Source organism: Zonotrichia leucophrys, chromosome 7, assembly GCF_028769735.1.
Source record: "Zonotrichia leucophrys gambelii isolate GWCS_2022_RI chromosome 7, RI_Zleu_2.0, whole genome shotgun sequence".
Classification (NCBI taxonomy): Eukaryota; Metazoa; Chordata; class Aves; order Passeriformes; family Passerellidae; genus Zonotrichia; species Zonotrichia leucophrys.
This window is the reverse complement of record NC_088177.1, coordinates 34,337,345-34,361,245: the sequence shown is the minus strand read 5'-3', so window position 1 is coordinate 34,361,245 and position 23,901 is coordinate 34,337,345. Positions and strand designations below refer to the sequence as shown.

Below are 23,901 nucleotides of genomic sequence, written 5' to 3'. Positions count from 1 at the left end.
ACTCACACCTGAGTGAGTGGGCCAAAGCCAGCAGTGAGGGAGGTAATTCGAGGGCCAGCCCTGCAACACAGCAGTGATGCTGGCACTGCTTTCCTTGTGCTGCAATGCTGAAAAAGTATCATTTATCACACTGTCTTCCACATCTCCCTTATCTAGAGCTGTGAATGACAGGTCAATAGCATCACCCAACAGCACAGCTGCTTCCCAGCACATGAGAGCCTGCCTGTGCCAGGGTGGGCATTAATTTAAGCACAGTCTAGACAGCTGGGGCAGCATAGATGTACTGGAGCTTTGAGATTGCTATGCTCCAAACCTGTTGAAGGCTTTTGCTTCTTAAAGACTGTATGGAAATGACAAGTATTTCCTAAAGAAACAGCACACAGCTTTCAGGGTCACAGGGAAACTTTGTGTGATACTGAGTCCCAGACTCCAAATCATAAAGTCTGATCATCACCAAAAAACTTGATGCTATGACAAAATAAATTCTTTAAATTAATTTCAAAAAAGTTATATGGTTTCTACTGTATAATATTGAATGCTTAGTATGGCTACCCTGCCAGGTAAAAGGGTCAGGAACTGCAAAGAGAATGGATATTTCAGCATAAGGACAGATTCTGACAGCATATACACACCTGCCACAATGTGCAAAAACACCATAAATTTCAAGAGAGCTTCTTAAGATACAGCTATGCATATTGATATCACAATCTGCCCTGCACATCCCATATGCCCCTCTCTGATTGTTGCAGGAATACACAAAAGTCCAAATACAGCCAGCTCTGCTGCACAGCCTGAAATGAGCTTAATCATTTATTCTGTTCAGCAAAACAAATGGGCCTTCTGTGCTTTTTCACTAAACACTTGCAATAACTAATCCCAGAATCATTCCTCTGATGCTTTTATTCCATGGCCAGCCCTAGAGCCTCTTTAACATCTTTGCTTTATAGAGCCATCTTTGGGGGAAAACCCCTGGCTCTGTTTCCCCAGCTTTCTCCAGCTCTGCTGCCTGGCAGGCATGACTCTGCTCTCCCACTGCAGCACTCAGTGGATTAAAGTGTGCCCAGAAACTCTCAGATGCCACAACGCCTCTATTAATCAACCAGCAGAAATGTGTCCAGATCCAGTGCCTCTAGCTAAGAAGTGAGTTTTACACCATCTGAGAGCAATCAGACAGACATTGCAACTGAGCAAATGAATTAATGAGCCTATTACCCCATTGTAGCATCACAGCCATTGAATTAATACTGTATTTACACTTCACTCCCACACTCACTAAGCGGCTTGATAGGCTTCCTTCTGCCTCAAAAACAATTAAGCTGTATACTGATTTTTCCTTCACGGTGTAGTTAAAAGCAAGAGTCAATCCTTGATGTTGCAGGGTGAAGTGAAGGTTCTGTTGCTCTCCATTCAATATTAATTTTGAGTACTCAGCTGGGTTCTGTGGAAGAAAATAAACTTGGTTACACTTTCTTCAGATAAGAAAGGATTTGTATTTTCCTACCAGGTGCAACACTCTTTAAAGGAGACTGTAATCCTGTTATCCTTTATTCCTAATTACAGGTGAATGTAAGGTGTATCCTTTGCTGGGAAATTCTTCTCCAAATGTTCAATTTCTGTTTCATACAACAGAGATATTATGCTTCATTTGTAAAGCTATTCCCATGCACTTCTAAGGCAATGGAGCAGAACAAGCTTTTGCATCTGTGGGCTTTATTAGAAAGTGCCTGTAAAAAACTCCATCCTTTCTTCAATGACATGCAAGTCAGGCCTTTCAGTCCCAAATATATGCTTACCTGAAAGGACTCCACAGGCTGCTGAAATAGGTCCTTGTCTTGGATTGCCACTTGAACAGGGTTCTTTGCCAAATTCAGGACCCGAATTAAACTTTCTTTTGGGACAAGGCGAGGCATATCGGTTTCCTAATTAAAGTAAAAGGCTTTAAGTGCCATCTGTATGCTTTATTAGCACTTTAATATCTCTTCATTTTTAGTCATAATAGTCTTCCTCTCTGTAATGACACTTTTCCATCCCTTCCTCAACAGAAGTTGCACTCAGAGGAAACTGAACATAAATCATTTTTAGGGAGGTTTCCTCATAGTAGCTCAATGGCCAACCCATCATTGCTCCCAAAAATTGCTCTTCACACCACTAAGTGTACAGACTACACACCTACTGAGGAGGTAGAACAATGTCACAGCTTTCATTATACAGCTCTCTCGTGCCTGGATTTAACCAACTGCCACATCAGAATGGAAAAATTTGTGCTTAGCTTTCAAAAGCAGTGACCAGAATAATTATTTCTCACTGCAGTCAGTGACTGGGAAAAGAATCAGACCAAAAGTTAAGTAGTTTTGAAAGTCCCCAGTCCAGCTCCATGTCTGTAATCAGTGCTTTTGCATTACTGGACACCTTGCTATCTATACAGCTGACTGTACAGATATTATTCCTTGTTTTCTGAGAGAGGTAAGCTGATGCCTCCAGCACTGAGGTATCTCCTTCTGTCAGGAACCATTTCCTAGAAAGAGTACATCAATCAGTGTCAGCCTTGTACTACCTGCAGAACTAATATTTTTTAACTTCTCTTTTTTTCTCATTTTATTTTCAAGTAGCTGCAAGCAATACTGCAGAGCTATTTATTTTTCTTCTATGTTATCTGATAATTTGGGTATTGCAGGCAGGGCATTTTGAACCCAACTGGGTGGGGAGACACACTGCCAAAGAAGTCAGAATGAGCTGATTTCCTTGTATCCATATGGTGCTCTGGACCAACAAGCCTGCTAATATTATCCAGCAAATTCCATTACTGTAGCTTTCCACTTCTGCTACCCACAGTCAAGTGAAGATGGACCATCTTACCCTCCTCTTTGATGGATCTTAAAATGGCCTTTAGGGTAAAATTTTCATGCACAGGCACAGGGAACCTCTAACTCACTTTGTCTCTGCCCAGAGGAGCCACCCTCCGCCAGAGCAAACTTTGGTGCTTGGCCAGAGATCCTGGTGGTGGCAATGAGAGCATTTCTTTGCTCACATAAAGAGATCAGAAAAAAGACCTGAACCCCACAGTCTCATTTCAGTGGGAGGCTCGTTAGGGGATTCACCTGAGGAACCAGCAGATGTTAATCCAGGGCTGTGAGCCAGCCACTCTAACAGAACGTTTTAAGTATACATAGAAGCTTTAAAAATTAATCCTACAGTAACTTTTGTGAGACAAAGGTCAGCCAAAGTCTACACAATGCTGGTCATGAGCCAGAAACAAACAGTACGAATCTGCAGGAGCTAACATGGAATTTATGAGAGATGTGCTGCCATCCTCTCTGGGGATGCCTGGCAGTCCCTGATGTCTGTGTCAGCATTCACCTGCCTCCCCAGAGAAACACTTTGGCTTGTAAAAAAAAGCCATCTCCATCATAAAGCAGGAAAGTGATTAAATTTCAAAATTTTAAAACAATTAAATAAAAATACCAAAACCACCACACACACACAACAGACCCCAAACAGAAAAGTATAGGCAAGCTACAGCAAGAAATAGGAGAGAGAACAGACTACCTTTTGGAAAATAATCACTAGCATTAACTAGATGTCTGTCAAGCACTTTGACGATGGAAATCTAGAATATAGACCAATACAGATGACCAGCACAGCAAAACTGCAAAGACTAGAAAGAAAGACACACAGACAAAGAGAGGGAAAAGTAGACAAGGTAAGAATTATCATTAGCAACTGGATCAGTATGCTCAATTGTAAAGAAAACATTACAAACTTTGATCAAGGAGCACAATGGCTTAAAGGATTATCTACCAGACATCACTAATAAAAACCCATGGAAAGAAAGTATTTCTGAGGAATGCCTTGTGCTTTACTTACATTTATTTTGACTTCTATAATGGCTGCAAGTCCAAACGCCAGCCCTGCAAGGATCATACCTGTTGCCATTTTCCTAATAGGTCTATGGAGCAAATGAAAGAGGTGCCATTAAGGAAAAAAAAGTAATTTAAACTATAGAATACCATTCCTCTGGCACAAAGATGTGCCAGAACCATGTAATAAACTGTCCAACAGGTGGCACTCAGGATGACAGGCTGTTTAAATTGCCAATCTCTTAACTTAAAACTATTTTATTATTCTGCATGAGGCCAGCACTGAGGCCGGTGAAGAGTTTCTTCCTTGCAAGTTTCACATTATCTTTTTCCCAGCTCTTCTAGTGGGAATAGCTCATGACATTATGTGAATCCATGATGTTGGAAGGAACGCCAGAAATTATGTATCTTCAAGTCCCTTTTGGGAAAGGCAAAAGAAAAGTAACATTCTATTTAGCAGTGGGAATGAGGAATAGAAAAATGTGTAGTTTTATGTCATCAATGTTTCTGACCATCTGGGGCATCATTCTGGGTTATTTCTCATGCCAATACATTTACATTTCTAGGAAATAAAGAGCTTTCTTCTAAACTCAAGGCAAAGCTGGTACAACTTTACCAGAATTATGTGAGAAAATATGATATGATATAAATCAGAATAATACATGTCCAGAACAGCAGATTCAAACTGAGTATTGAGTTGTTGAGATTTGAGACAATTCTGGTTCTAGATTCAGTCATCTCCACTCTTTGTAATGGTCTTTAGTCCTGGCATTTAATCCTGGCTGCTGGGTGAACTAGTCTGTGATCTGGTCATCAGGCAGGAAGTTTTATCCAAGTCAAGGCACAGTCCAGGCCATGGGCTCACAATGGTATCAGGAAGAAGCACAGCCTCTGATGTGTGTCCTCCAAAAGGGGCACCATTGCAGGGCTGGACGATATTTTGATATGTCTTCAGGTGCGAGTAATTCAGATCGTGGGAAAGGACCAGCAGGGTGAAGGGGGAGGCTTCTGAGGCACCTGCCACCCCCATTTTATGTGGTTTTGTCTGTCCAGCACTTTAGTTTGGATTAGGAACATGCTTTTTAAGCCAGTCACCCCACTCATTACCCTTTCCCATGCTATGGCTCACATGCAGAAGTGGTGCTGGGCCATAGAAACTTGTCTCCTTTCAGCTGAAATTCCACTGACAAAAGCACTCCAAGAGTGCACATAATGTACTTCCACTGCTACAGGGCATCAGTCCACAGAGGCAGAGTACAGATACTCTGAAGTTAATTCACACAAATTGCATAAAGTGGGTCTCATAAACAATCTGAGGTGTGCTTCTATTACACTGCACTTCTTGCTAACATAGACTAAGGATAAAATGCTTGGCTCTTGTGGAAATCTCCTTATGCACTCACTGGTTCAGATCCTAGCCAGCATGGGACCATGAATTTGGTCCCATGGGGACTTTTCAGGGATGGAATTATTTAGGCATGACCTGGGAAACAAGGTGGAAAACATGTTGATCAAATTCAAAGTGATAATACTCATATCTGCTTTTGGAAAAATCTGTACAGAGCAGAATCCAACATCACTGAGTTTTACCCTCTGCATTTCCATGAGAAAATGAGTCACTTCCTTCTGTGGAAGAGGGTGATGCTGCCTCTTGGGACTGAAGTATACTCAAGTATTGGGAAAGGTGAATGGAAAAATGTGTTTCTCTTCCTTAAAAGCTATTCTGCACACTTACAGCAAAAGAAAAAGCACAGATGTATCTGCACTGTCCCCAGGTACTTACGTGAAATTCAATTTGCACATGTTTATCAGGGGGTAGAGCCCAAAGTCAAAAATCGGGATGAAGACAAGAATAAGAAGTGGATTTAAGAACTGCAATACAAAAGAATGGGAGTTCAGTGACTAGAAAGCAACTTTTAGTAATTAAACCCATAAAGCACTGTCCTCCAGAAATAATTCCATTACAGAAGGGACATGGACAAACACTTAAAACCTCCTTTTAAAATATAATCATAGTTTGCACTTAACATCTTCTGCTATTTAGTTTTCACAGGCATGAACACATTTTGTTCATATCCTCCCCTCCAAGAGGCAAGCAAGCATCTCCAGTTTCCCTGGAGAGAGAACTGAAAGATGATGTTTTTAAAGAGTACAAACTCCACTGACAATAGAGACAGGTGACCTTTGGTGCTGTGGTGGGACCTTACAACAAATCAGCAACAATGGAAACATCCTGGGACTCCAGCAAAATCCCAGAGGAACAGGCACTATTCTGTGAGATTGGCAATTTCTCACATTTCAACACAACCGAGTAATCCCCCAGGAACAAAATTTCTCCTGGTAGGGGCACGGCTTGTCTGCCAGCCAGAAGTGGCAAAGCAAGAAAATAGAGAGCAATGAAGAACAAGCAGGGAGAAATGTTGTTTCAGTTCCAAAGGAAGATTTCAGGAAACAGAACAGCTTTGAATTTCTCCAGAGCTGTTCACCATAAGAATTGTAATCAACTGTGACAACATAGCACCATCTTGCTTTCATGTTTTCATCTCCCCTGCAGAAAGGGAGGAACCAAACATATTTCAAGAACAATGTTCATCCCAGGACAGGAGCCTGTTAAAAGGAGATACAGGTTGTATTCTCCACGTGCCAGCACTAGCTCAAGAATTATTATGGAGGTATGTTACCCCACACCTCTGCACTGTTCTGTAGGAGTCAACTTCTGCATTAGGACATCCTCAGGGTCTTCTGAACCCCAAGCTTGCAAAGCAGCTGTGAGCAATAAGGCAGAGGCCACACCACAGCAAGCAGCAGGAGAACCTGCTATCACCTTGAAAGGGAGCAGAGAATGGCCACTGGTCCCATGAGAAAAATATAAATGAGAGCAAAAAAGAAGATACATTCTAAGGGTTATTTCCTACCCTGTAGTATCTTTTACCTGCATTTGGTCAGGCTGAAGGACATATATTCCCTGAAACAAAAAGATATTCCAAGTGATTAATAAACACTATAACATATCAGCGCATATGGTAAACAAGTAATCGGTCCCAGAGAGGCCTTTGCAGCCAAGGTGGTTTCCTCAAATGCTTTATGTTGGCTTTAGCAGCTGATATTGTGCTCTTGACACTTTCTGTCTAAGGACACAGTGTTTATTAAGGTCATTTTGCAGAAGGAAGCTGCACTCAATCCTTGGTATTTGGCAGCTGTGACACAGCTCGTGACAGGTACTGAGGCCCATCCTTCAGGCTGGCTGAGCCATGAACTGCGTGAGGGGAGGAGGATGGGGGTGTTAGAGCTGGGAGGCAGACTTGAGCTTCCTCCCTCCCTGCTTCCACAATGTGAGAAGCCCCAATCCTATCAGTGAGTGTTCCCAAACTTCAGGACCCTGTGAGCTCTGTTGGCATTTCTCCCAAGTTCCCAAAAGGATAACAGAAGACCATCCTTGAGCCAGTGGGCTGTACAAATACCTCTCTCCTCCCCTCGTCTGCATCTAAGAGGCTTTGGACAACTGCAGCTTCCAGGTTTGAGGCAAGAGTCCTCAAGGCTGTAAGAGGTGCCTCACACTTGCATCACTATCCCAGCCCCACAAATGGGCAAGGTCAAAAGGTGGATGACAGATCTGAGACTCCAAAAGAAACCATGGACCTGTCTCCAGGGAAGGACTGATGGTTTTCTGAACTCCATTAAATGCTTTTCACTTGAAATTAAGATGAAAAAGATGGGGGGGAAGGGTTCAGGGTCAGGGGAAGAGTGCAGGAGGGAAGAAATTATGAAGGAAATAATGTATTTCCAAGAAAATACTGGGGGTTCTCTCCTGTCTGCCAGTCCTGTCCTGAGCAGAGTCTAGACTGGCTGCCTGTCTCTGCCCACAGCTGCCTCCTGGGAGAGTGGAAAAATTCCAGGCTAATACCCCCTCCTGCTACTTTGCACACACTATAGAAATGTGCCATTAGGAAATGAGCCTGCAAATATTTCATCTGACACTAAATCATTCCCTGTTTGACTCCAGACTTCCTAGCTGAGCCCTTGTCCACTGAACTGAAAGTCACAAAGTATTATGAACATGAACTCCATCAAGCCTAAGGGTGGGATCACTCCAATGCTGCAGTTACCTTCTTGAGGTGGAGCAGCTCATGAGGGGAGAGCAGAGGACACTGAAACAAAAGCCAAGGAGCTATCCAAGTTGGTGTGACAAAAAAAAAAGCCTTGAATCTATCTTTCCTCACCTGGGAGAGACCAGTAGTGACACCTGGGGATACTTAGGTCTCCTGCTAATGGATCACTAAGTGCATGTGAGCAAAACACCAGAAAACTAATGTTTTAGATATACATCACATAGACTGCATGGACTTTGTCCTGTCTTTCTGAGGTGGATAAATATTACCCAAGGTGTAGTCTTTTTCATGCCTCATTTGAACTAATTAAGCCTAATGAGTATCACATATTGAGAGCCCAATTTTTAACAGGAGTGACACAGACGGTCTCAGATTTGTGGCTTTAAGACAATTTTAAACTGGAAAATGGACCCTTACAATCCTAGATTTTGATGTGAGCATCTGCAGACAAGATCTAGATGGCCTGTTAAAACATATGTCTAAACAGATCTAGATGGCCTGTTAAAACACATATGGGGCTGAAAAACAGCCCATTGTGGGGACAGCTTCGGGCAGATAGCCTGTCTACATTTATCTGCTACTGTAGCCATTCACACCTTTGAAGACCTTTATGGAAACTAGCTAATTAATCCCTGTAACATCTTTAACATATACACAAGGTTCCTGCTGGTTTTGAGAGGCTTCATTAATATATCACCAAGTGATCCAGTGCAGAAATGTACAACAGCTCTAGTCACATCTTAAAAGGGCTGAGTGACTTGTCTGCCTTCCATGGGGGCAGCAGGCTGAAAATCCTACCTGCTCTAGGTCACAGGGCCACTGGCTGCCAGCAGGTCAGCACCCTGACCTTTAGGCTGCTGATGGCTCCCCAGCCCTCACTTCTAGCTGAGCTGAGCTGTGATGAACAGAACATGGCTGCATGAACAGAGCCTCTGGCTTCTCATCACCAGAAGTGAGACTCACCCAGATTCACCAAGCAGACGCTCTTAGTACTGCAAGACTCCAGTTAATAAGCAAGAGCAGGGATGTTACTACTAGTCTTACCAGCCCTGATGACATTAAGTACTTACAAAATCAGCATTCATTTTTGTGGCTTGCAAAGTCCACCTGGATCCCTAAAGAGAAAACAGACAGCAGTGAAGCCTTCAAGATGTTCTGTGGGGCTAGAAAACACGCGGACAGAGAAGATGACAGTGATGGAGCTCTTATTTCCCATCTATTCCTTCCCTTCCCTGTAACACCTGTCATTAGGCAGGGCACATTCTCCCCTCTCATTCTCCTGTGCCAAACACCTGGCAGGACTCTGAAGGGCTGACCAGGAGTGATGGTGGGAGGCCCTGGACACTTGGCAGGAATATGGCCTGCTGTGTCCCCAGGATGCTTTGGAGTTACCCCAAAAGGACAGAGGTGCCAACCGAGGCTGGCAGGCAGAACTGTACCCAGTGTACTGTACCTGCTGATCAAACAGGGCCCAGAACATTGGCAGTGGTATGAAGAGGAAGAGAACACGAGTCACCATTTTAACCTCCCCAATCAGCTGTTTCTAAAAGGGAACAGACAAAAAGGTAAGGGTGTAAAGCCAACAGGTGATTCAAGCCACAAAGCATAATTCCATTTCTTTCTGCATGGCAGTTCTTCATTGCTCTTCCTTGTGACATTGGATATATTTGCATTTCTACATTTCAGTGCAGCACCTAAACTGTCCATTAAGGGTCAGGAGAGTACAGATGTGGGAAGGGACAGGAAAATGCATGTGAGGAATGGTGTGGCCAGGCTAGTCCTACTCTCTCCCCTGTCTGTCTGCCCATCTCCCCCTTCCCACTCCAAACCCACCAGGTAGAGTATCACTCACTGAGTATTTTTCTGAAGCCCAGTCCAGCCAGTGATCTCTCTTTGGAATCTCAGGGGAGCGGTTTTTCAGCCGGTTTTTAAGAGCAAACTAGGGAGAAAAACGGGTAAGTAACTCATTCATGCCATACTTGCCCTTGTCACACTCCCAGCTCAAGGCTACCTTCCCCATCTCCAAATACAAGCAGTGCCAGAACATTGAGGGGGCTGGGTTGCTGGATACCTCTAAAATCTCAGATTGGAGGCTTTATGATGAATTGTCTGCAGGGAAGTTTCTATGACACCGGTTGATTAAAGGTATGAAGGGGGAATGAATCACAGAATCACTGAATCTTAGAATATCCTGAGTTGGAAGGGACCCACAAGGGTCATTGAAGTCCAGCTCCTGGCCTGTTTATGCTGTGTGCTCCAGTCACTGAACACACTGACAGAAAAAGTGGCAGACCTCACTTAGAAATCCTGTCTTTAAGATCCTGCCTGTTTCCCTAAGGTAAATCTGGCACTAGGACTGACCTAGATAAAGAGAAAACATCTGCTGTTAGCAACAGCTTCCTGAAATAGAAACATCATTATCCACATAATAATAAAAGAGTATTTTTCACATACTGTATTCAGCTCACACACCATGAAAAACAATTTATAAGGCTCTAATGCAACTTCAGCAAGTGTCTCTTGCATTTACATGAACATGCTGAATGTCCATAATGTGAATGTGTGCTATTACTGTCTGCTGAACTGATAAAGTTCAGAAAAATTATTCAACTGAAAAAAAAGGGAGTCATATATCTGATACTCTCTGAGTTTCTGAATTTTCCTTTCAGTTCAGTTTCTATCAGCATCTGCCACTTGTGGTTCTACTAGGTGGACATCAACTGAACAGTTCGTGGAGCTAAGGGAAAACAACTGAAATGATGAAAAAATAAAGTAGGACCTTAATGTGTTTCTAATTCCTTACAGCTCATCAGCAAGACATCCCAAAGCAGCATAGAGAAGAACTCCAAAAGTCACCTCCCCTTTCCCTTTGCACCTTTTTGTCCTACAGCCTCTGACTCACGCATGAAAAAGAAAATCACACACACTTACACCAATGCATTTGCACACTTCCAGCAAGACATTTCCTTGTGGTGGTGTTTTTCTGTACAGTCCACTTCCAGCAATGAACACAACTGAAAAAAAAATTATTATCCAAATGGGGATTCAAAGGCTGAAGCTCAATCTTGCACTGGCTTCTGGAAAGGATCACCCACCCCTGTATTCAACAGAAATGCTCTGCCCTTGGGGCACACAGGATTGCCCTTCTAACTAAATAAATATACAGGAATCCTTTAATGCCTACAGATGGAAGAAAATGCAACATCCTACAAGAGGCAGTGTGATCCCTAGAAAGTCACCACTTTAGTGGTGTCTAATATCTGCTCTGGCACAATAGGCATCTGATTTACTTTGGGAACCAAAACTTTGAAAATTCATTTTTGTCTATGCTTTTCATAGACTAAACTTATAGTATAATCCACATTGAAATGCTGCACCTGATGTTGGAAATCAACCCTCATCCATTGGAAACCTGTGAGGATTAATGCAGATACAACACAGGCTCTGTGCACTTGCATCTCATACACATTTCAATGGAAACTGCCCAAAGATCCCTGCCTCACACAGAGATGTTAACAGAAATTACTTCCATTTATGGTTTCCACAAAGGGATATACAATTAAGATACTGTTTTATCCTGGTTTTCTCCCTCAAACCACAAAGAGTATCAGAATGAGACTTCAAAATCCTGTCAGAGATGGAGTTACCTGATTGTGTATAATTTATCCTGTTCTATGAGAGTCTTCGAGGACACTGGAATTCCAAAGAGATTAGTGGGGAGAAGCACCTTAAAACTGAGCATGAAATCCATATAATTAACTAACATGAACTTTTAAAACTAACCCAATTGTCTGTGTCAGTCCACAGGCAATGGAGAATATCAGGTACTTCTGTCCTAACACAGGAGGCCTGAGACACTGCAGGGAACACACCTTTGCTTTTACCTGACTATGAAGACTTTAGCATCCAGGTTTGACTTGCAGAACTTGAGACACCTCTGAAGTAATTTTAGGTGAGTAGCACTTTGTGCAAAGTCACCCAGAGTGGGTAGCTGCACTACCTAATTTTCAGCATTTCCCTGTGAAGATGTTGGTGCATTTAAAAATGTGATCCATTAGGTTTGCTGAACACCTTTTGATGATGCCATTCACTCCTTTGGGAGCTGATGTTCCTGCATTAGGTTTAGAATTTGGAATTAATGGGTATCAATCTACCCCATCCTTCAGGAGCAGTAGCAGACCAGAAAATCTTGCTCCAAATCTGCCTCTAAATCTATCCTTGCTTTCCATCAACACAGGCAGAGGGCCAGTCAGGGCCAAAAGGGTATTTTCTGCAGTTCTGCATGCTACTCACATAGTCAAATATATCACTTCCCAGAGAATTTTAGCATGTTACAAAAGAACAGAGAGCTGCTTTGCCAGGCAGGACATGGAATCTGGCAGCAGGACACTAGCTAAAAACACATTTCCACCAATGCCCTCACGGAAACTGCAGCATTTACACGTTCATTTTCCCCTGGGCAACTACTGCTGTGCTAGAAACATTCAGCACAGCATGGTGCACACAGTGGGGCCCTAAACTGATAGGAACAGGCCACAGGGGAAAATAGAACATTCTCAGGCCTGTGACCATGCACTTTTTTGAAAATAATTGCTGCAACGTTAGCTGTGGCCTGATGACATTTCTTCAGTTTCCTGATTCTTCTCCCTGATGGAAATTTGAGTGGAAACAGCAATATTCACATTCTCTGGGGGACAAACTTTTCAAATCCCAGATGCTGCAGTGAAATCACACAACTGTTTGGTCTCTCAGTGAAGGTAACAAGCTGAATGAAAAGTCACCCCATGCTCTGTCAAAAGCTCACACATGCAGTATAATAAGGGAACTGCTCTTCTCAGAGCTTGCAGCTGTGAAACTAAAGCTGATTGGGTGTCCTCTGTACTGGCTACCAAAGGAGTAACATTAAAAATGGGGAGATTGTTGAATGTTTTATAAAGGTTGAAGAAGAAATCTTGACAAGTACATTAGTTGGGCTAAGATGCAAGTGTTAAGAAGCACAGGGATTGTGGCTGTCTCCTGACACTTGGATAATAAGGATTTTTTTATTGCAACGTAATAATAAGTTGTCACTGCAATTGTGGGAATTACTTCAGCCAAGCAAAGTAAGACAGCTCAGAACAAACTAACATCTCATCTAACTCCTTCTGCAGCACACAGATTCAGCAGCAGCAGAAGTCTGAGCCATTGAAGATGGCCCTGAGCTGCAGGAAGCCCATGGAAAGGTTAGAGGTGCCATGTTGAGCTTCTTTTCTATAAGCTGGGGATCTCTAAGGACTGCTCAGATTGCAGTTCAAAGGCCATGTCTGCTCATAGGCAAAGCTGCAAGGCACCACGAGAATAATTTTGGTGCCTTCCTTTGCATTAGAGCAAAGCAATTATACTGTGAAACATCCATGAGACCACCCCCCTAACAGTATCACAATAAAAGATTAAAGTAAAACCATGCTCAGCCCACCATCAATCAACTACTGATATTTATTGCAGTTCTGAAGTGGGAATTGTTAGGTGACTTTGAACCCTTTCATTTCCTATCACAGTATCCATCCAGATTAGTGAATTTGTGCATTTTCTCATCTATCCATGGACTCAAAACTGGTAACTCCTATTACCACTATTTCCACTCACCAAGTGCCAGCACCATCAGTGCTGCTGGGACACCAAAAGCCAGTGCATAACAATCCTCTCCAAAACATTTCACATCCCCTGAAAAAGAAGTCAGAAATAAAAGCAGCTCATTACATCTAGACTTATGTTACTGGGGCTTTTGATTTGATTCCCTAAATCAGACACTTCCCCTGGTTTTAAATCTTCTTTGCTGGTGCTTGACACTGTGAATTGAATCTCCTTGAAACAGTTGTCCTCCCTTGATGAAGACAATTTGGAAGCAGGGTTAGTGTCTGCCAGCAAAAGCAGCTGATAATGGAATATTGATGCAAACAGTAGAAGGGAGGGGGCAGACAAATAGGTATAAAGAAGTACTGGGAGCTGTAATTGAGGGAAAAAAGCACAACATTTCAAATAACCTGAAGCCATTCTGTATTTGACTAGATCTAAATAACCAGTACTGTGCTGCATCAGTCTTGAGTGAAAAACCTGAATCTATTTTCATAGCGACCTACAGTGGACAAAGTGGGAGCCAGTGCCTGCACTGGGTAAGTGGGAGCCCAGGATAAGCCCCAAAACTCCAGTTCCCTCTCTCACTATCACCAATCTCACTAGGGCAGCCTGCTTCAGATGTCAGGTCTTGCAGCAACCCATTAGGAAACCAGGTGTGTTACAGCACAGGTCGCATAACTCTGAGCTCTGGGTCACTGAAACCTGTGCCTCTTGGACCAGGTCAGTTCTTGCACGGTGCTCTGCCTGCAAACACCAAACCAGCAGTGGGCTCTGTGTTTGAATGCCAGGGGCCAGACATTACTGCATTCTCACATGGATAATGACAAAATGGCTAAAGTAAGCCAACAGAATTAACAGGAGACCAATCCATGAAGCTCTCAGCTGCTCATGTTTGTTGTAGCTGGAAAATCCCAGCTGCACAGCTGTGTGCATGCATAGCATTTATTTACTTATTTTCAGCAAATTAGCTAAAATCTAACAAAGCTGAGAGCATGGGCTCTCTGGGCACACTGAACTTTTAACATGTTAAATGAGTTGGACTTCTCTACCTAAAAGTATATATTTCATATTTGTACCAAATGTCTACAAACTGCATTTCCTGCTCTTCCAAGAAAAGATTTCACACTTAGCAAAAATATTACTCTTTCCCCATCCTCTTCAGTTCCATGTTGCAACTAGTTTATACTGGCTCATGTTTTGATGCTTCAAGGAACTGGATTTTCATCTGCCCATTGACTACTTTAAGCAAAAACCCTTCCCAACTGAATGCTGACCCAGAGACACCAGAGAATGAACAAGTAAGAAATACAGCATTTGTCTTTGTTCCTGTGCATGGTGTAAACATGAGACAAGAGCCTGTTGAAATGACACTCCAAACAAACAGAGCTTTCTGGAAGCCATGGAATGGAATGAAAAAAAAGACAACTAAATGTGAAGACTACCTTGTCCCTGTCCCCATCACCTATGGCCTGCTGCTCTGCCCCTGTGCCTGTATTTAGAGTGTGCCAATCCCTTTGGCTTCGAAGCGCTGCAATACAATGAACTAAGTGCAGCAAGGCTTAGGGACTAAAAAGGGTTTTGCAAGCAGGCTGGAATATAAAGTAGGTCTTAAATGGGGCATAGGCCTGTGCTTTGTCTTCAAGGCTAGTTGCTCAGGGCAGCAATCTTGCAAGCAGATCCACGCAGACAAGCCTGAGTGCCAGGTCAGAGCCCTCCAGAAGTCAGCAGCACCCCGTGGGAGGGAGAAGGTAGGACTTGAAAACCAGCCCTGCTAAGTTTTTCAGCCCTGATACTGCACAGGACAGCAGAGCTCATTTCCCATCCATAGTTTACCTGAAGCCAAGTTCTTCACTGGCAGTGGGGAATAGATGACCATATAGGTCCTTCCACTTTTCATGTTTTAATTCTGCAGTTCAGGCTGGCTTTGAAATACAACCAGGAATATAATTTCTGTGAGTTGTCTGCCTGTATCATAAATCTTTATGCTGCTACAGCAGGATTAACAAGGTGTAAATGCAATATACTGACCGCTCCACAGACAATACAATTTCTGCCATTCTGTTGTCATAAGAGTCTAACTCTGCACAGTAGAGTAGTTAGAGGGCAGCTAATTTATTGTTTTGTTCTAAATCCACACTGACCTCTTAATACAGGAGTTACAAACGTGGAGATCAAACTTCCAGCATTAATGGATAAATAGAAGATGGAAAAAAACTTGCTTCTCTCTGAGGTCTAAAACAAGAGAAGACAATGTCAATGTCATGGCTAATACACAGCATTGGGCTTGCAAATTGAACACTATCAATTCTCTCGTTAAGAAGGCTGGGTAAATATTGACACAAAGTGCATAAAATGTTAAGCAAACAAGCTCGTGTTCAGGTGATGGTAAATGCTCGCACAAATCAGCTCACGTTACTCGAGAAGTGCTTTGGGGCTTTTTGGCATTTCAGAGGAAAAGCTGCTGCTTTGAGAGTGTTGTGAGACTGGAAGGAGGGGAAAGCATTTACTTATTCAGAACAAGTAGCATGATTCAGATCCTTTGTCACCTAATTCAATCCAATTTGGCATGGTTTGACAAGCTCATAATTTCTTTCCATGTCTGAGCTCTTTTTTTTTCCCCCTCCTTTCCTGCGTACAAATAGAAAAAGAAACCTGTGTATTTTAAGGAACTGGTAATCACAGCATAGATGAAAAAGTGCCAGCAATTGAGAAGTATTCATCAAAGAGGAGACCATCAAGGTGAGGCCAATCAACCTCAAACTAATAGGGTAAATTAAATCTAGGGGAGCAAATTCAAGAGCCTAACACAGGGATCAACTCTAAGAGAAAGAGTTTTGAATTTAATCTAAGCTGTAACATATTATAGTTTATAGAGTCAAAAAAATTAATGCTGATCTTCTTTCTTCCTGCATAATTCATAATTTGGAAGGAATCAAGAATTTGATGCAGAGTTGGGTCCTTTGTGCAGGAGTAATGTGTGTGTGCAGTCTCTCCTTGCTTGTGGGAGGGACATACCTGCACAGTCACAGTGTGCTGTATACAGTGTTAACCTCCTCCCTGTGCCTGGTGGGCCAGCAGAGAGGGGAAACAAAAGCAGGCTACCTGACCCACCCCGTGCTCATGTGTGTCAGCAGCTCTGGGACACCTGAGCTGATAAAGCGAGAGGGGAAAATTACATCAGACATTGCATGGTACCCGACAGAGAGCTCCCAGGGCACCTTGAGCCTCATCTCTCTGACCTGAGCATCATTTGAATGCAAAGCTTTAACTCAGCTGAGGGCTAGAAAACTCCTCAGGGACTGTTGTTCTGTCTCTTTTCCTTCTAATGTGTCCTGCTTCCGTCGGCTCCCTGAGACAACAATATTCACAAGGCTAGAAAACTGGAGAAAGCGTGAAGAATTGCAGGCAGCTAAAAGAGGACAGCTGTAAAGTAATGAATCCTGAGCTCCAAAAATGTAACAAAACTTCCTGTAACTGATGGTGCAGCCAACGGGAAATATTGCTGCTTCGTATGGCAAGAAGCATCTTATCACAGGGGATTACTGCAGGGAAGAAAGGGAGGTGGGAGACTGTGAGAGGGCTCCTCTTTGTGCCCCCTTGTAAAGTGGGTGCTGAGAAGGTCAGGGTGAGAGCCCCATCACCTCCCACTGCCACCCACCAAGGAGTCTGGGGGCCTCCTTACTTGGATTAAGGGCTTTCTGCCATGACCCACCACAGTTAGGAAGACCCCATCAACTGAGCTTTTGGCTTTTACACAATTTTATTTCCTAGAATTTTCAAGGCTGACCCATATGTTCCTCTTAAATTATTTATCCTAGACTAAGGGATTTGAAAGCCTTATAAAAATCATCTCAATGGCATGTTCTTATGGTTAATAGAAAACAGCAGTGGGTCTTACTATCTGTTATATTCCTTTCCTTGCTGGTAGTTTTGATAATCCAGAACTTTCTACTGCTAAACTAGTAAAATTATATTTTCTTTTCATTCTACCTTTGTGACTAGTTATTTGTCATCATAGAGAAAACTAGAGAGATGAGCAGCCTCAGCAATCTTCCCCATTCCTGGATAGCCCTTGCATGACTTGTCGAGGGTGGTACAGTAGAACCCTCACAGTCCTGCCCTCTTCTAGCCAAATTGTCATGGCACGTCTCTAACCCTTGATATCTGAGTAAATCAGAATTTCTGAGAGCTGTGATAAACTCAAGCATGCAGCTCTTGACATGATAAAGTCTAGAGCAACAATTACCAAAAAGAATGTGGTAGTAAGAGAAGAGGATAGTGATGCATAAAGAATTTGGAGCATCTTATTTCACACATTTTCAGATTTTAGTGATGGAAACAAAAATGGTCAGAGAAAAGCTGAAATAACTACAAAAATAATGACCCAGCAGCTTGCAAATTATACTGATTGGAATAAAGAATTTCGTCCCTATTGTCTTAATCTTTAGAGCAGACACACATTAACAACATGATTTGGATTAGCTAATTTGAGAAAAGGTACTGTACATGATAATCCTGATCGCCTTGGCAACCAGAAAATAACGAAACAAAGGAAAGCTATTTAGCACCTTAAACACCATACTGCACTGTTTGAAAGCAGCTTTGGTCCCTAATTAATGTGTGCAGCAGCTTCACATTCATATAACATATTGTAAATATAATTTTGTTCAGGCATTTTTAACTTGGACTTCTAAACCCATAGACAAAGGCATTTGGAAATCTCCTGCAGATAAATCTGTTTTCCCTATCTGACCTCCCACCAAATTAGTCCCCATCACTGTCTGTAGTTGTACCATTCTCAAAGTGGCAGACCCAAGACTATTATGCTCCTGAAGTACTTTAGAGAGAATCAGATTGATGTTGTGCATTTACCTCAAAGCATAAACTTGTCTCTAGGAATAGCAGGGGTAATTTAGTTATTTATACACAGAACTACCTCATTCCAAGTTTTCAGACAAAACAAATAAGCCCATGCACTTAAGGACTCAGATGAAGTTTATTGGCGTCCGGAAAATTAAGGGGGAATGCTTCATTTCATAGTGAATTTTTAAAACTTATTTCAGCCTACCTGGAGTGGAAGAAAATAAAACATAAGACCCCTCAAACACCACTCCAGAGGAAAGAAACATTCTGTTTGGCCTCAAACCTTTCATTCCTTACAAAATCAAAACTTCTCATTCCAATTCTGATGACTTAAACTTCCTATCACATAGCATAAAACATTTGTTTCTTCTGAAAGGCCAAGTCATTTCAAAATGGTAAAATAGAAAACTTTCTATTTTGAAAAGAACGTTTGAAAAAGAATGCATAGAGCAGAACACATTGTTCTTAACAGAATGATTTTTACAGTTTTCTTTCTCTAAATTAGTTTTTCTTGAAGGTAGCACACAGGTGAATGTTTGAGCCTTTGTATTTGATAAATTTGTTGGAGAGATGTAGTTTGAATGCCAGAGAATGGGTAGAGGCCCACACAACCACAGGCAGTTCAGGTTTTCTCTCTGTGATGCAGCTGTAGTTGTAAAGGTGGAATAATAATATGTATGTGCCTGAGAGGGGTGCTGAGATTCATTAGCTGAAGTCTATGAAACACTCTGAAGATAAGTGTTACATATTATCATACTGTAATTAGGTGGTAATTGAAAGATGCTGGATAAACACTATTAATCATTAATATTCATAGAAGTAGCACTTGTGTAAATGCTGCTGTTGGACCTCACAGAATTCTTTTGGGACAGCTACTGGTGCAGCAAGCCAGGATGTCCATGCACTGGCATTCATGCAGCTATCCCAGAGCACGTGTGCTGTGCTGCCAGCCTGCTTTTGGTCAGAGTTGTGCCAGCTGGGGAGGCTGGTGACCAGCAGAGCATTGCTGATCCCCTTTCTGCCACATCCCCTAAAGCACATGACAGCATTTAGACATGCCTGCAGGAGGATCTGCTTTGGACAAGTGACCATGGAACTTCCCATCTTTTGTTACTTCTTAGTAATCATAAGCTTCATCACTTAAGCATCACTCAGTTCATGTGCAGAAAGCACAAGTCTTCCCAACATTTTAAATTTAGTCTATATTATTTCATTACATGTTGACTTCATACTGGGATATTGCAAAAGACAAGGAGAAAACTGCCCTACTGGGCTCCTTGTCCAAGGGGCCAACTCTCATCTAAATTTACCAGTGTTTTTCCTGAAACACTGTTAGTCTACTGTCCTTCTTTAATGCCTCCATTGATGGGAATTTCCATCTCACAAAGGCCCTAGTATTTTCCAGTGTTTCTCTAGATCTACTTCTGGAAAAAAATTTCACACTGTCAGTCCTAAATAATCCTCCTTGAGTTTAAGCCTACTCACCACAGACCCTCACACTTATTTTCTTTTTTGTAGCAGTGGCCTTCTACATATTTGATTACTTATGCCCTGCACATGACTTGGTGATTTGAATACTTGTCGTTGAGAAAATAGAGATTTTTATTTGTGTGTTAAGTCAACATAAATCTATTTAACTTCAAATCAATTGAAAAATTTAGCATTTTGCCTGAGGATTAGCACTTCCTGACCTGCTTTGCTTCCTTTAAGCACTACCTTATCCCTGGTTTAGCCCCTGTTCTGAATAATGGGAGTTTGAGATTAATGCAGATGAGGAGCTAAGCACTCATGACAGAGAATGAGGACACAAAGCACCTGGACTACAATTCTCAGGATACACAGAACAAACACAGCTAAACAGAAACATTTTCTCAACTCTTCAGAACTTTTCATTCTGGAATATCCAGAAAACATTCTGGCATTACTTGCAAAACACTAGAATTTCCTACAGTTCCTTCTGAACAAGATCTGAGACACGGACTATGACTGAGGAAGAAATCCCACAGAAGCATAGGCTGGTGATAGTCTTTTCTTTCATTTGCCATATTCCACTGCAGTGCATTATAATCACCCTTGTTAAGATGTGATATATACACAGTTCTGTGATATGCAAGACAGGATTTTTCAACTACTCTGATGTCCAATTAACATTTAGATGATTTTATGCAATTATGACCTATCCTTTCCAGTATCAATCCTGTTCTGTTGTCATTTTGCTTTCCTGAAGCATCTAGATTCTCTCAAGTCCTATGCAAGCCATCCTACCTCATGCCTTAATATGTCTTTTCCAGCAAATTGGCCCTTATTCAAGCACAACAGGATTTTGATCACATAAACATCCTCACAAAGTAAGCAGACACTGCAGATTTTAGGAAAGAAAAGAAGACTTACATGTTCCTCTTCAAACTGGTCCCCACCAAATGCAGAGACACAGGGCTTGATACCTCCCGTTCCAAGGGCGATCAAAAACAGACCAACCATAGACAGGACCCTTCATGCAAGAACAAAAAATATCACCATTGCAAAATCCTTCCAGAGCTTATGAGAGCATTTTAGTGCCACCCAACCGTGATTCCTCTGATAATGTTTTTTTTTGCACGCAGGTAAGGATGATGAGCTAGATAAACAAACAAATTAAGTATCCTAATAATTTGAAAAACAAATTAATTATCCTAATTTCTGCATTCCATAGCAGTCAATTAACCAAACTGGTTTTGTCAGTTTCTTGTTGTTCTGAGGTCAAATGGACATATAGGAGATCAAAGCTCTGTGGAATTAGTTTTACTTATATGACAACAAAAGGTGTCAGAGATCAATTGAGAAAAAAAAATAAGAAGGGGAGTACTTTTTGCAACCTTGTAGTCTGGGTAAGAGCAGACAAACTGAATTAGGCTCATTCTTGCATGCTTTCTACTTCCCAGTGGTTTTCAAAATACCATTGTTGGCCTGACAGATTATGTCTCTAGGGAACAAGAGTATCAGGACTGACCAGGTCTGGGACAAAAGAAAACTGTTCTGTAAACAACATGTGCTCCTGCCTCCATGTGCATATTTTTTGAGCTGTGACTACACTGACAAAAGCAGCTTGGTGGTTTCAGAGACACTACTGTGACAAGCCTATCAGTTCAGAATCTAGAGGGTTGTATCCTGTGGAAGAGACAGACCCTTCCCCTGTCATCAGAAAATGTATTTCAGTTTTGTGTTCCCATACAGATGGGGGAACCTTGCTGAGCTGGGCAGCTGTGCTGATGAAATAAGCAGGCTCCAGGAAGGAGCCTGCTGCAGGCAGCTGGATACAGAAGACCAAACCAGTAGCATGGTATAGCAGAAAAGGGTGATCCCAATGCATGTGCCAAAGGGGTTAGAGTCTGTGTGGTGATTTCCAAATCCATCTGGCATGTTCACACACTAGATACACCCTTCTGCTCTTAGTCAGATATTTCTAGCCCTTCCCTGATGAAAGTAATCCATGCACAGCCCCAAAATTCTGGTCGGATGGAGATAAAACAAATTACAGACTTGGGCAAACTACCATCACAACCTGCTAGAGCACTGTGGCTTCAAGGGTTACTTACACATGAACAGCTTGGTTGCCAAGGGATGGAATGGCACCGACTGACTTTATCAAATGGCCAACAACATACACAATGGAGAGGTAGATGATCGTCCTGTGAGGAAAGCAAACAGCAGTGACTGAAGGTGCTGGGTGATGTACAAACTGAAAACAGAGTGTGCCCATGGGCCCTGGCATGGCAGCTCTGCTTGGCTGGCACACAAGAACTGGTTTGTTCTACCAGTGGTAAGTGGGCAGCTGTAATTCCTTTGTGTCAACACTGAGTGCACTAGAAGGAATAGATATGCAAATGGGATCAGATTAAGGAGGGATAGCCCATGCTTTATTTGTAGACATTACTGAACAGAATAAATGAAAAGTGTTCCAGTCTTGTCATGCATGGAAGACTGCAAAGAGAAGAGCACTGTTCAGGCCCAACTCAGTTTCCAGATTACTAATAACTGGCACTTTGTAGGATGTGCATAAGTGGATCCCTTGACTGGAAGGGATATCTAGAGACTGTTGCCCACATTCAACCCACCTAACCAACAAACCTGAATTAGGAGTGTGGTTTCCTCATTGTAAGTCTGTTTTGGGTCCCAAGTATCTCTGAAAGACTGAGCTCATCTATCTGCCTCTCATGATTTGGTGAGGGAGAGGAAGAAAGATGAGCAGGATGATCAGACTCTTGAGTATATTCTATTCCTTCACCACCCTCTAGATTAGGAGAAATCTATGTATTCTTGTTAGGAGAAATCTATGTTAGGAGAATCTATCTTGTTAGGAGAATCTTCTTATTAGGAGAAATCTATGTATTCTCTGCTGAAGACACATACAGAGGCAAATCAAAGGACTTGTAAGGACAGAAACAGGACAGAAGTCCTATGAGCTTTGAGCATGGAAGAGATCCCTGATGCATTCAAACCCTGGTTGCAACAGCTAATTTAGCAGCACATCAGATCATTCCTAAAAGCCCCTCTAATCTGTTATATTGGCCAAGGTTCAGCTACTACAGTAAAAGCCACTTCCCATTAAATTATAGGGATTACTCCAAGGAAAGTCTCTTGACTAACACATGAGCATCTGTATAAGGATTTACCTTCTCACAAAATCATGCTGCAAGATAAATATCCTCAAAACTAATGAACACTGCTATGTGACCTTAAATGATAAATTTAATAAAGTCCCACTGGTTTTTGTTTGGGTTTTTCTTTTTTCATTCAAATGGACAAGAAAATGACTAAAACTGAGCACAGAACTGACAGCTCCTTAAGAACTTTCTTCTGGATAGGCATATGGCAGCTGCTTATTTCCTATAGAGACACTTCTGCCAGATAGGTTTAGTCTTAGAGAGAAAAGTTCAGCTGCACTTCATCACCCTGACAGCCAAGACTTCTCAGACAATGAAAAAACAGTGCCAAGCAAAGAAAGTCCTATATCCAGCTGCTCATCACCACTCTGGGGCAGATGTTGGTTCCACAGCTTATCATCAGAAGGAAAGACTGCCTAAGGACTCTTACTCAGGAAGAGTCTACCTGGTTATATGCTGATGGAAATTATTTGAGAGAACACAGATTAATCAGGCATAAAAGTGGGTGTGCTGTTACATTACCCATGCTGTGAGAAGTGTAACTAAGTACATTACAGTTAATGATATCTGAATCTGAGATCTACATGATGACATTGCTTCCTCACTATCTTTGAATCCTTCTCAGAAGCAGACCTTAGCAAACTGAAGGTTAATTGCCCTACACCTCAGCTTCCTGAAGTCAGGTAGGGAAGGACAGTGGAGGAAAAGGGTTATTGTAACATTTAATTTGTCCCAACTTTGTTGCCTGTTGGCCTTTGGGTGTTAGACAAGCAGAGAACAGCATGAGCAAACAGATCAGCTCTGTTAAAAGAG

At 42.2% G+C, this 23,901-nt stretch overlaps 1 protein-coding gene across 9 annotated transcripts in view; it reads right to left on the bottom strand.

The window, feature by feature from the left end:
• SLC15A2 (solute carrier family 15 member 2) overlaps positions 1-23,901 on the bottom strand; it is a 58,528-nt gene that overhangs the window by 17,000 nt on the left and 17,627 nt on the right. For all 9 annotated transcript variants that reach the window (XR_010441016.1, XR_010441015.1, XR_010441017.1 and 6 more), the window contains 13 exons: positions 22,021-22,113; positions 20,837-20,936; positions 15,724-15,814; positions 13,592-13,669; positions 10,898-10,980; positions 9,819-9,905; positions 9,420-9,509; positions 9,037-9,081; positions 6,790-6,822; positions 5,641-5,729; positions 3,865-3,946; positions 1,794-1,919; positions 1,274-1,438 (listed from right to left, as the gene is read on the bottom strand). Coding sequence is in view for 6 of the 9 variants with exons in the window: in XM_064718365.1 (XP_064574435.1) it covers positions 1,274-1,438; positions 1,794-1,919; positions 3,865-3,946; positions 5,641-5,729; positions 6,790-6,822; positions 9,037-9,081; positions 9,420-9,509; positions 9,819-9,905; positions 10,898-10,980; positions 13,592-13,669; positions 15,724-15,814; positions 20,837-20,936; positions 22,021-22,113 (1,162 nt within the window). In the remaining 3 variants the exon portion in view is untranslated. The remainder of the gene's footprint in view (positions 1-1,273; positions 1,439-1,793; positions 1,920-3,864; positions 3,947-5,640; positions 5,730-6,789; positions 6,823-9,036; positions 9,082-9,419; positions 9,510-9,818; positions 9,906-10,897; positions 10,981-13,591; positions 13,670-15,723; positions 15,815-20,836; positions 20,937-22,020; positions 22,114-23,901) is intronic.